This window comes from Culex quinquefasciatus, chromosome 3, assembly GCF_015732765.1.
Source record: "Culex quinquefasciatus strain JHB chromosome 3, VPISU_Cqui_1.0_pri_paternal, whole genome shotgun sequence".
NCBI lineage: Eukaryota > Metazoa > Arthropoda > Insecta > Diptera > Culicidae > Culex > Culex quinquefasciatus.
In genome coordinates, this window is record NC_051863.1 from 86,050,413 (window position 1) to 86,064,678 (window position 14,266).

At 37.3% G+C, this 14,266-nt stretch overlaps 1 protein-coding gene across 3 annotated transcripts in view; it reads right to left on the reverse strand.

Annotated features, from left to right (window-relative positions):
* The window catches only part of LOC6045455 (acyl-CoA synthetase short-chain family member 3, mitochondrial), a 65,398-nt gene that overhangs the window by 39,852 nt on the left and 11,280 nt on the right, over positions 1-14,266 (reverse strand). For all 3 annotated transcript variants that reach the window (XM_038264702.1, XM_038264704.1, XM_038264703.1), the window contains exon 2: positions 14,093-14,258. In XM_038264702.1, the coding sequence (XP_038120630.1) occupies positions 14,093-14,258 (166 nt within the window). The remainder of the gene's footprint in view (positions 1-14,092; positions 14,259-14,266) is intronic.

The window sequence follows — 14,266 nt, forward strand, 5'->3', positions numbered from 1 at the left end:
ACTATTAAGGAATATGACTAATCGGGTAAGTGGCATTCGGGATTGTGGCCCATTCGGGAAAATGGCATTCAGGGATGTGGACGATTAGGGGAAATGGGAAATTCGGGGAAGTGGCATTCGGGGAAATGTCATAGATTCCATCGGACCGATGACCTCATTTGAAGTTGTACTTTTATCACATGAAACGTTTAACTTAACTACGCAGTTTGCGCGCGTTATCAATCTCAATCACACAAGATGGAGTCTTTAGCATCCCCCTGATTCACACCTTTCAAAAGAATGTTCTTATTGGAACTTGCTCACCCCCCTGACTGAAAAGTCCGTCAGACGTCTGTCGTTTGTCGTCCGTGCAATTGTACGACGTCGCACGACAATGTCGTGCGACTTTCGCGCGAATGTCATACGTTTTTGCACCAAAATGTCGTATTTGTCGTGCGATCGATGATCGAAATTGTACGACATTGTCGTACGACATTCGACCGACGTCGTACGGTTTTGTTATTTAGAATGTCGTGCTATTGTCGTGTGCTGTCATTTCGGATTTTTAGGTTATGTTGCAGTTGAAAAAAACTGTTGTTTTTTTTATTGTTTTTTTTTTATTTCAACTGTCAAAATTTCACAAAAATATTTACTTGTTCACTTAATTTCACTTGCGGATCGCCGATTCTTCTCCAACTTTGCTTCCTTCGGGATTTGCCTTGACCGCAGCTTCCGGCTTGGATGTTGGAGGCAGCATCTTGGCCGTGTTGGACTTTTGCTCCTCGACGCGCTGATCAAAACCGGATGCGACACCTTGGCGACGATCTTGAACATCCGACGGATTGATGTTTACCGGAGTACGAGAGGCTGCTTCCTTGGGTTCTACGGAAGCCACGCGGGACCACACGGGGCGCATGGTTTCCGGCAGGATCAGATCAGAATATGTTTGTTGCCTGAAAAATATAACATCAATCAACAATTGGCAAGAATTTATAAATTAAATTCAGAATTCAATAATAATAATAATAAAATTTCAAAACAATACAATTTCAAATATGTAATATTCAAATATTTTGTAACTATAAAAGAAAAACTAAATTTATTTATTCTCGTTTACTTTTACAAAATGTCCTATGTACATAGAAAACCCATGGCGCATTGGTTTTTGAAAAGAATTCTAATTGAAGACATCTTAAAAATTTAAAAACGTATAAAACTCAAATTACTGCAAATAATTAAAAAATCCAACAATATTATTATTATTTAAAAATTGTACCAAATTTGAGAATTCTAAAAATATTTAATGATCAAACGTTTACAAATTTCAGCATCATCATCTCATCATCAAATTCTAAAATTCTAAATTTCTAAAATTCTAAAATTCTATAATTCTAAAATTCTAAAATTCTAAAATTCTAAAATTCTAAAATTCTAAAATTCTAAAATTCTAAAATTCTAAAATTCTAAAATTCTAAAATTCTAATTTTCTGAATATTAAAATTGGAGAGTACCTCAATACCAAAATCATTTACTTCAATTCGTGATATTTTTAACACCTATTTTTCATTAGACCAAAAAAAATTTCAAAAGTTAATAGATTTAAAAATTTTCCAATTTTAAAATGTAAGAATTTTTAGATTTTTTTAAAAGAATTTTTAAAAGTTTAAAATATTTAAAAGAAATAAAAACTTTAACATTTTTAAAATTTAAAAAATATATCTTGTAAAATTTTTGTATTTTTTTTTGATTTTTTTTTAATTTTTAGAATTTTTTTAATTTGTTTTATTTAAAATTATCAAAAATTTAAGATGTGCAAAAAAAAGAGATTTTTTAAATTTTTAGAATTTTAAGAAACTAACTAATTTTTAAAATGCGTAGAATTTATAACAAATAGAATTTTTGATAATTTTTATTTAAAAATATAAATTATTTGAATTTTAGCATTTTTAGAATTTACAATTTTGGAATTTTAGAACATATAATTTTTAGAATTTTAGAATTCAAAATTTCAACTCGTGCGACTAACGTTTTGGGAATTTATGAACTTTATAATGTTAGATTTTTAGTATTTATGAAGTGAAAAATTTTGTATTTAAGAATTAGGGAATTTTAATATTTAAATTTTTGTCAATTTTAAAATTTTCATATTTTAGAGTTTATTTTTTTAATATTTGAAGACTTTGAGAATTTTAAATTCATGAATTGTATAATTTAAGAATATTAACAATTTGCACAATATCAAGAAATTAAATGAATTTAGAATTTTCAATTTCTTGCATTCTTAAGTTCTGGAATGCTAGAATTTTAAATTAAGAATGAAAAACTTTATAATTTAATTTTACAATTATCAAATCAAATCAGCGTTGAAGTTTTTTTTTAAGCATTATTGGATTAAAAAGTTAAGAATTTGTGATGTTCATCTAATTTTTAATTTCGATCGTCCAATCGCACTCCCAGCACACCTCCTCCATCGTTTCTAAAACATGACTCACCAGTTCCATTAGATATGGAGGCAACCTGCCGCGGAAAGTAAAACACCAAACACTAACGGCTTCCTCGATCGCAAACTGGTTCCTTCCCGTCCCGTCTTCCGGAATGACTCGCCGAGTAATCCATATTTCCCGTCCTCCTCTTCCTCCTATACCGCCACGAAGACCGCAATCTGGAATACAAGACAATTTGATTCGGTTGTCGCCCACTCCGGCCGGAACTTTCCGGCAGAAAAAGTAATTCAATCTAGAACACAACTTACCTTTAAACTGGCCAAAATCCTCCCAAAGCTTAAAACCAACAACAATTTGTTCGACTCGGTTGCAATCAAGTCCGAACAAGTTCAACTGAAGAGAACTGTCAAACTGTTTGCGTCGACGATAATCGACGTCGAATTGAAGGTAAATCGATGGAAAAAACAACGTCGGGCATGTCGAGTGTTTGTCGTACGTTTGTCGTCCTTTCGACCAATCGATATCGAAACGGTAAAATCAAAACCGTGCGACAACTCGTACGACGTGCGACATTTTTCAAACAGGGCCGCATCTGCATGCAGCTGTCTCAAACGTCACCCGGCCGCAAATCCGCAAGCCCGGAAGATACTCTGATTTCAAGCGCTCATCGCCCGGTGCAGCGCGAAGACCTGGAGCACATCAATACGCTCCCGCAAATACGAGCGTCCTCTTCCACGACGGAGTGTTGCAGCTGATGGAGCACCAAATGCATCAATAGAGATCTCCACGGGTTCTCTCACGCACACCATGATTCTGTGTTAGTATTTGTATTTAAAGTATTGTTTTGGTTTTGATCGATTGTGATTGGTTGAATTCCAAGCAGCTGATTTTGTTTATACTATTTTTACACATACATAGGCAAATCGAGTAGATCAATCGCCTGTAAAAAACAGCTGTTTACCTCGTGCTCGTGGGATAACAAAGGACACAGCTGATTGTGACAGACGAATCATTCTACTCGATTTGCCTATGTATGCGTGTCAATTTTGTTACGAACTAACACACTCTCGCGCGTAGATATCTCTATTACCACGGAAAAGGCACGCACACAATAAAACGATTACTCTTTTCCCACAAGGCCAGCACAGGGTGCACACTTCGAGCCTAGAGAGCCTGGATCTTTTTAGAGAACGGACATCTCAAACCAAAAGTACCAATCGAAGCACGAGAACTGTCAAACGGAGGTACCAAACGAGCATAAGACAAAGGATTTTGCTCGATTGGTACCTCCGTTTGACAGTTCTCGTGCTTCGATTGGTACTTTTGGTTTGAGATGTCCGTTCTCTAATAAGATCCAGGCTCTCTATTCGAGCCATGTTGGTCATCGACGAACCAAAAAGACATAAATACTTATGGTACATTCGTTTGATGGCTAGTTCCACACTGAGTGCCGCACCCAGAGCTGTCAAAGTGTTTGTTTGAAGAAACTCGCGCTAGTTCCGCACGAGTTTCGCCGCCATCTTGGAACTGAAACTCTAGTGCCGCACTCGATATTTTTTCAGTTTCATGCGAGTTGCACGCACACTGACAAATGATGTTCGATTGAAACAAAACTGGCACCGACGAGTGTGGCACTCAGTGCCGCACCGGCTGTTCAAACCAACGTACCATTATACACCTCTCTCCTCTCTTCGATGCCAACTGAGAGAGTAAACCTGCGAAAATAGACAAATCCAGCGAAAGCTCAACGCTGCTTTTTGATGGTGAGAGATTTGACAGCTCCCATACTAAATGCACAGACAAACAGACGGGACACTCGAGTGCCGAACCATCGTCCTTCAAAAATGGTTATTTCAAATGCAATTTTGTTTCGGCATCCAATCACCCGGCGCTGATGGCGCTGCTGTCGTGACAGCTCACCCGTCTTTTATCAGTGTGTGTGATGCGTGTTTTGTTTTTAAGTTGATCGTGAGCACGTGCGAGGCAGCAAATGAGAACACCAAAATTTATGGAATTCAGGAAATCTAACGGTGAATCACAATCCAGGCTTTTCTGGAAAAGGTTGGGGCAGACTTGGCCAAAGCCTCTTGCCCCAATATTAACCCGGTAGGCCTGTTCAACTGCCTGCCGATGTCGAGGCTGCTGCTGAGGCGCCCGCTACTGCGGAGGAAGCTGGATCCTGTGGTGGAGTCATCTTCTTCGGAGCAACCTGCTTATCCTTTGTGGATTGCTGCTCAGATTGCTGCTGCTGGTCGTCCATTTGGCCTTTTGGCGATGCTGCGCCACTCAATTTTTTTCCACAGTTCAGTTTCTGTGGTCCTGTTTTGATATAAATTTAACGGCAGCATTTTATGGAACCTTTGTCACTGCGCCGTGGACTCGTTCCCCGCGAATGTTTTCAAACGCTCATGTGGGGATCGATTCCGGTAGATTTGAATTGGATTTTTTTTTTCGGTGGCCACTACTAGTGTTGATGATGGTGCCAGGTGTTCGAGCTTTTGGAGAAGGAGGAATCTTCGACAGAACTTGGAAGCAACGGGGAGGACCATTGGTTTGATCTCTGTCGTTGCGGTTGTAGTTCGTCGTTGCTGGTGCTGCCACATGATTTGGCTCATGTGGTTCTGCCGTTGGAAACGGAACTAATCCACCGTCATCTTCGGCCATCGACGTTGATTTTTATTTGTTGCATCGAGTACTGACGATCAGCAACAACAAAATTATTTCGGTCAGCTGTTGATGTTTACAATCGTGATGGCTTGATTGTCTCACGCATACATTGACATGACACATGACAGTAAGGAGTTTGTATTAGTATGTTTGGGCTGCGCTTCGGCATCAGCTCACCAGGCAGCGCTGGCGTCGTCGTGATTTGGTGGTTTGATTAAGGACGATGGATTTCAAAAATAATTTGTATGGAGAGTCACGTCTGTTTGTCTGTGCTAAATGTCTCGATTTTCATACTTTTTGTTAATTTTATTTTAAAATAAAATACTTAACATATGAAAATTTTATATTTTTGGTGCCCAAAATTCCTGCTGAATCGAATGATGTACTTATCTCGATTGCAAATTTTTCGAACAGTTTTTATTTTAATAATATTCTAGACACATTTTGTGCACCTAATCAATCAATACTTTTATCATAAATAATCATTTTATTGCTTAAAAATTGAGTTTCTCTGAGCTCCCATATTCATGAAAGCTGTCATTTCTAACACCATTGGCCACCTAGCGGCCATTTCAAACTGGATTCGTCTATTGCTGGATTCCTAATTTTGTTGGGCAGTACACTGAAAGAAACTGACATAGCAAGTTCAAGTGATTTTTCATGTGAGCTTCTCAAAAATTCGACACAATAATTTCACATGCTTATCCTTTGACTCGGATATGTTTAACATGTCACATGGATGTGATATTCATTTGAAATCAGCTGATGGCTAACGAAATTTTTTTCATTCTTTTAACGTATGATGTTCACTCTGGTTTCAAGTGAATTTCATTTCGATTTGCCCCATTTGACTTTCCCCATAATTTCGAAGTGAAAATCACGTGAGATTGAAATGTATTGGCTTTGAAGGTGTTTGATGAAAAATTATTCATTCGTAAGATGGCGACAGCCGAAGGACGTGCTCAAATCAAATAATTTGTAATCGTGAACAAATTCCTAATTTTTTTGGCTTAAGAATGAAAGTTTTCGTCTAATAACTCGTTGGTAAGTAATAAATTAAAGAAAAAGTTCGAATTTACATAAATCTTATCATTTGGTGGTTTTTTAGGAAATCATGTTTGCAGTGCTGAACGAGGCGGATTCCTTTCACCGTGCCCTTGGCCACTCGATCCGGATTATCAAGGTTGATTCGGTGGGGGACTCTACTCCGGAACCGTCTTGCCCACATCAAGCTGTTGAACGACCCCAAGATCCGGTTTCCGCTGCTGCAGCGATACCACCACAAGCTCTCCCGGAAGCTGTTCCGTCGCCCGTACACCTAATACCAGAAAACTGTGCCGCCGACACCAGACGTGTACCTTTAGTTCCACCCTTTTTTATGGTGAGTAATTCGTGAAAATTCGCAAAAAAGATCGATGGTCCGTTTGGTTGTGTTTGAACTTTTTGTAATTGTTTTTTTATATCAAATATTTAAAAAAATGTATTATAACTTGTGCAATAAAGTTTATTTGTAATCGCAACAAAAAATCTATTTTAATGTGCAGAAAACTATACATGCACTTTCAGAACTCATGAATTTCACTGGAAAACCATCCCATTTATACTACAAAATCATTTAAAATTCCTGTGCATATCATTCCAAAGTCATGTGAGCTTTCACGTCAAATTAACGTGTTTTGCATTTGGATTTGCCGGTTCGTGCGATAGATTTTTTTCAAGGGATTTTCACGTTACATTCACATGCCAAGTCGTATGGGGCAAATTCATGTGTAAAACATGTGATATTACTATGTGCTTTTCTTTCAGTGTACAAAATTAAAATGACTGAAAAAACACTTATATTGCCCAAATATGCAAATATTTCACTATACGCCGAAAGCCCGCCACTTCTTCGACAAGTAGATGCACTTTTCCGATCCGAAATTTTTCAAAAACACCCGAAACCGGACGAAAAGTTCGCGACGTCGCCATTACTTTCTCTCTTCCGGCTGAGGAACAACAGTTGCTTAAAAAATCTCTTCACTCAAAAAAATCAACACGATTTTCCCCTCCAGCGGCTCGTTTTATGTGACACACGTAAAAATAATGTGAAAGTGTACTGGCAAAAAAATGTTTTCACGTTGATGTTACGTGAAAAACCTTAAAGTATTTTTCCACTAGGTTTTTTAATGTAGCTTTTACGTGTTTTGAAATGTAACTTCAACGAGACTCGAGTTCGCCCGAGGGGGACGTCACTCGGCGATAACACACTAAAACGCACAAAAACGAGCTCGAAAAGCATCAACGCTATACTCATCGTGCCGAGTTTTCACATAACGCCACTTTAAAGCAAGATATCGCAAGTTAACGCGCGTTAAAGCGACCAGCGTCTGCTCGACTTTTGAACCAGGGAAATTAATCTTGCAACCTTGCCGTCGAGAAGTTTTTGGTCATGTTTGGCAACTCGGTATTTGTTTTGGTTTTTTTCAAGCAGTTTTGATAGAAAGAAAAAATCAAAGCAAAAATTGCGATTTTTTGTCAACGACCGGAAAAGTTTGCTCCGGGGTGATCGCCTGGCTGTCCTCGTTTGTGGGGGCCATCGCGATCGGCAATCTAGTCAAGAGCACATTCGGCCCGAAGGGAATGGACAAGACTCTGATTGCGGACGGCCGTGACCACCAACGACGAGGGGACGATTTTGAAGGCGGTCGGCGTGGACATGAGTCGCTTCCAGGACGACGAGGTTGGCGATGGAATGACTTCCGTGACGGTGTTGATGTCAGAGTTGCTGAGCGAGCCGGAAAAGTTGCTCGAGCAAAAATTTCACCCTCAAACGAGTGCGGCCAAGCAGGCGGCACTTTCGGCGCTGTTTGCCACGGCGTCGCTCAGCTCGAAGATTCTGTCCCAGCAAAACTATTTGCCGGCTGTTGCTTGGAGGATTCGGTCCTGGACGAGGGTTTCCTGTTGGACAAGAAGACCGTTGTGCACAAGCCGAAACGCATCGAGAAGTCAAAGATCTTGATCGTCAACACGCCGATGGACACGGACAAGATCAAGGTTTTTGAATCGAGTATAAATAATGATGGACTCGATGGTGAAGATTGCCGAGCTGGAGGTCGCCGAGAAGGAGAAGATGAAGAACAAGGTGACAACCAGGACCAGGCTCGTCACGGTCGTTGCGATCTGTTCGAAAGTTTGCATCGATGTGATCGCCCGTTTCAACATCCACAGGACACGGTGCCGGAATATCTCGCAAGGAGGCAAATTGTTGCCCAACACAAGGCCCAACAGCAACTTCGCCCTAAAGTGGTGAGCAAACTGCACGTCAGCAGAGTGGAATTTGGAGGAGATTTCGGTAGAATTCGAGGAGGAGAAAAAGTTCATGGGTAAGTTTTTTTATCCGGCAAGTTTAAGTTTTTATTTTTTTAATTTGTTGGTAGATTCTATCGATCATTTTTGTGTCAGCGCTCAATCGACATCCTGCTAGGCATTGGCATTTTAGTGCGACACGCAGCATAACTGTCCTTTTTCGGAATTTTCATATGTGATTTTGAAAATTGTGAAATTCAACACCAATATTGCCCATATTCATCGATGAAAGTTAATTTCAGACAGTTTAGTTGAGGTTGTTGATTCAGGTTAGGCAAAGTGTACTATTTCATTGGCAGATCTGTGACAGAACGGGGCCCAGAAAAAAGATTTGTGTTCCATGATAAGTTAGTTTTCTTCTTTCAATTTCCAGTAAACTATTTGATTTGCTTTAAATTTGAAATACATCATAGGATCCTTTTGTATAAATCTCAAATTAGTTTTAGATTGAATCATAATTTTCAGATTTCCTTTATTCAGTTTTAAAGTTAGATTAACGTAACTGCTCAAGTCATCCAAGTTCTTACTACTCACACCTACACTAATTTTCTTTCACCTTCCCCCTCCCGATCCCCTATATCTTCCGGTGGTGTTCATTTTGTATGCAATACTAGTTCGGCCACTACCCTTTTTTCCACAAGAAACCGGACTTGGACTTACTTGAGGCCGCGTCCCCCACCTTGCTCCGTAAAACGAAAACGAAAACGAAAGATATTGATCATTTACGAACTATCATTGCTTCACACCATAATTCATATCGCGAAATATTTAATCAAGACTTGAAACCTAAGCATCATTTCGTTGTTCATTTCCCAAGCGTAATGTTATCTTCTGACCTATCTTCAACATGATGAACTTTAGAAATGAGGCTAAACACAAAGGATTTAAAGTTTACAGTCACGTTATGAGTTGCAGAAGAAACATTTGTTATACACTTTGTGTTAAAACTTATCTACAGTTCACAAACTCTTTTCTCAATTAATCGTTTTTGTAACAGACGATAAGGCCGATGCAAATATTTAAAAAAGTTTTTGTCCCTCGGCCCTGGCCGAGGTCAAGGGGGGGGCAAAAAAATAAAAAAATATAAAATTTAAATAACAAGCCATAGTCTACACATTTAAATGAAAAATGTGTTTTAAAATGCATTTTACACTTGTTCAGTTGTTTTGCAATCATTAGTTTTCAAAAAATCTAAGATCTGACAAAAACAAAAATTGTATCGAAAAAAAAGATTTTGCATCGAAAATTTTCAAAAAATCTTAAGATTTTTTAATAAACCCAAACATGCTAAAAATGATTTAAAACGCAGAAGAATGTATTTTAATTTGATTTCAGCTGGTTGCACTTGAATTTTCATTGAAATTTTGAAGTTTATTGTAAAAATATTTTTTTTGCCCCCTGATTTTTCGGGCCAATTTTGAAGGGGGGGGGGGGGGGGGGGACAAAAACTTTTAAACATATTTGTACCAGCCTAAAGAAATCTTTAAGCTGATCAATTTAAGATTAAGAAAACCGTTGATCATCGAATCGCACTTTAACGTCATGGTAGCAAACAAAATAGTTTATAAAGGGACAACTTATAAATCGAACACTTTTTTAACCGTGTTCATTGAAAGCAGATTGTTGCTTTTCGAAATTATCGACATTATTTCTTTCAACGCAAAATTTTATTTTGTAGTTCAATACTGGGAAGTTTCTTCTTATAAGGAGTACTACATGGCATACGAAACGAGCGGAAGCCTTCCGATTGTCGATATAATCTCCGTTGATTTCTTTACAAGGCCACCCATCGCGATATTTTGTATTAATAATAAGTTTCCATGCAGGGTTAAGAATAGTTTTAGCTAGGCTCAACTCATGTATTATTGTTTAAATAAATGTATTTGAAGTACTGTAAAAGTCGTTTAATTGAGGTAAACCATCAGAGTTGAATTGTAAAAGTCCAGTTTCCGTCATCACAAAAATCCGCTTTACATAAAGGGCATTATTTCAGCGTTCGTGCAAATAAATTTGATAAAAATTTTAAATTTTCTTACCTTGCGTTCCATCAAATGTGTTTTACGCATAATATTGATACTACTAGCTCAGTTTAATCAAAACGAACGTAAAACACATTATTCGAACGAACGCAAGACAAAAAAAAAATGAATTTATGAATAGAAATGTTTTGCACAAGCGCTGAGGAGGATCGGTATCACGGTACAACCCATTACAAATCACAAGACAATTTTGAGAAGTCGCATAAAAATCCGGCAACATCATTCTTTCTGCTCATGAATAACACGTGAAAATCCAATACTAATTACAGGACAATACGGGAAGAGTCACATGAAAATCCAGCGAAGTACATCTGATGCGCATGCAAGCTTGTTTTCTATGTGTGTGTCAGCTGATTTTTGATGTACATGAAATTCTAGTGACATCCGCATGGAAACCGGTTTGAAAAAAAAAACACATGTCTTTTCATGCAACATTGTGGTGAACAATTTTTTGAGTGTATCATTCATATTTTTGTCAAAATATCAAGTTCCTTAAATGTGACTAGGTCATACCAACGGGGTATAAACTTAATAATTCTTAACCACAAGTAAGCGAGTAGGCAAGATTCCATTCATTGTCAAATCAGGTAATATAAAAAAAACTATTTTTTTCCGAGAAATGTCCATTCCGGGAAACGTCCATTCCGGGAAATTTCATTCCGGATAATATCCATTCCTGATAACGTCCATTCCGGATAATGTCCATTCCGGAAAACGTCCATTCCGGGAAATGGAATTCCCGAAATTGCCATAGAATCCTTTCTTATACACTCAAACCCCTATGGTTTGACACCAACTGTTGTCAAACGAACGGGGTCACTTTTTAGTTTGACACCCCTTTTACACGGAGTTCACATACACTACCAAACGTTTGGTTTGATAATGTGCGTGAGCGCCGTGTAAAAAATGACAGTTCGTCACTTTTTAGTTTGACTTTGACCAACCAACGGGGTACAAACTAAAAAAGTGTCAAACGAAAAAGTGACCAACCACCGGCCAGTCAAATCAATCCGAATTCTGAAACGGAATCTAATTAGAATCGTATACAAATTCCGTTTCAAACGCAACAACCGGTTCGAACACGGAACCGGTTGTTGCGTTTGAAACGGAATTTGTATACGATTCTAATTAGATTCCGTTTCAGAATTCGGATTGATTTGACTGGGCGGGGCTTGAGTGTACAGCCTTGAACAATATCAATTATTACAAGAACGTCGTAAATTTGCCATGCTCTCTTTCATTAACGAAATTATTTCTCAACGCATACAGTCAGCAGCATTATTTTCAGAAATACGTAATAGTATTCATGAACCAAGCCGTACTCTTAGACATTCACCATTTTTTATAACAACTGCATACACGACAAATTATTTGAAAAATTCGCCACTGAACCAAATGATGCGCTTTTATAATGAAAATTCACAGTACATACATTTCGACATGTCTAAACCGGAACTAGGGGAAATATACCCATTTTAATCACACTAAGCCGTTCGACCAATTCTCAACACTTTTGCCGTTTTCCGCTATTAAATCAACATTTTCAGATGTATCAACAATGAAGAGTTGTTTGCTCACTTTAATTTGAGCTATTTATTACTTTGGAACAGTCAAAAACACTTTATTTAAGCTATAATTCATTACCAAAGTGCTGATAGGCCGATAATAGAAATAGGCTGAGAAAGGGTATAGTTCCCTATACGAAAAATCTGTACAATAGAAATAATATCTAGTATGTAAGAAAATTCGTGCTTACCATTTCATTAGGGCACAAAACTTTTGTAAACAAGAGTGTATCCCAGGGTGGCCACCTCGGGAAAAACCGGGAAAACCGGGAAAACCCGGGATTTTTATCCACCGGGAGAAAACCGGGAAAAACTCGGGAATTCGACTGACAAACCGGGAAAATATTTTAAGTTTATTTAAATTTTGACAAAAGCCCCTCTTTAATGTATTCAATATGTTCTTTTCTCAAATAGAATATTATTCCTGTTATTCTAAATGAAGAAATCGCGAAAACTAGCATTTTTTTCCTCTACAGCAGCGGTTCTCGACCACATGTACCCTGTGGGTACCACGAGCGGTCTCAGGGGGCCAGAAAAACCCCTCAAACGAAATATTTAAGAGAAAAAATAAATTGATTTGAAGCAAAAGCTAACAACCATATTTAAGGTGCAGTGAATTACGGGCGAATTATTTTTGACCAATCAGAAAATGTTTAAAAAATATTTGAATGATAAACCTATAATTTGCATTCGTTAAGAAATTTTAAGAATTTAAAATGAAGTGCACCGTTTTAGAGTTTTTTCTTTTTGTTTTTTCTACGAATATTTGTTTCAAATTTGTAAATTGTGCCATTTAATTTAAAACATTCTAAAAATCATTTTGTGTTTTGGGTATTTCAGACAGTTTTTCTAAATTAAAATTATTTTCGAAAATTTATTCCATCAATCAACTTACCGAAGATACTTAATCGATAAAAAAAAGTGTCAAGATACCGTTTTTTTATATTTGTATGGAACTTTCCTGCACTGCTGCCAAAGTGTATACATTTTTGTTTGGACTAATGATTCAAAAGACTTTTGGTTAAAAAGAAAGTACTCACCAAAAATAATAATTAATTCACAGAAATTGATAATTCTTGGAAGAATCGTTCTTCTTGAATACACAAAACCTTTTTTCAAAGAAACTTTACGAGCATTTATATAAATGTTGATAACAATGTATTTTTGCAAATCTTTTCAACAAAATTAATAAATTGTAAATGCCATTTCCTGCTTTCTAATAATAATTAATGTTATTCTAAAAAATAAAAAAGTTTATTTTTTTTATTTTTAGTTTGTAAAATCTATAGAGCATGATGATGAAAAATCCCAATCATTAGAAAAATTAGAGGTTTGGATTGGAAACAGATAAAAACGGCTTCGTTTTCAACCTACTTACTTTGAACTCAAGATATTTGAAAGCTTTCTTGAGGAACTCAAACTTTGAACCAAATGTATGCGTTCCAAAAGTAGGTTGATACCAACGTTAGCCTAAAAAAAACATTGTAATTTGGTTTAAAAACATTCCGGAAAATTCCTTCTGGTCTCGGGAGAAAACCGGGAAAAAACCGGGAAATTGAAAATCGAAATCTGGTGGCCACCCTGGTGTATCCCTCTCACACCTTATGCAAACTGCCATTTGAGTGAAAGGGATACACTATTGTTTACAAAAGTTTTGTGCCCTAATGAAATGTTAGGCTCCAATTGTAAGTAGTCTACATAAGCATGGCAGATAAACAATAAACATGTCTCTGAAAAAACTTTTTCTAGGTTCGCATCTGTATTACAATATATTGTATACGTATACGTTATGATGGAAGAGTAACTGCGTTCCTTTTCCAGAGCAATTTTCCTTCGGGATTTCAATTCCATTTGCCCTCCAGTAATAAATCCAATTTAAACACAGCTATACTTCGTCGCACACATTAATGTATTGGATTGGCTGGTCTGGTTCAAAGCAAAACTAGTATAATGTTTATTTTTATAAATGAATTGTCTCTAGCTTTCTTTGTATTTTATTCATAAATGGAAACCATTCTTTTGAAAAGTATTCAATATGATATTGACTTACCATTTTGTGAATGGTGAATTCGAATCGTCCATCACATTTTCGATTGACTTATCCCAATCGATAAGCTGTTCTGCTAATTCTCCCCAGAATGCTTCCGGTTCTTCGATCGATCTTCTGTAAATGTCATGGTACAGCGGATTTACGTTATCGTGCCAACATTGAACAGCTGAAATG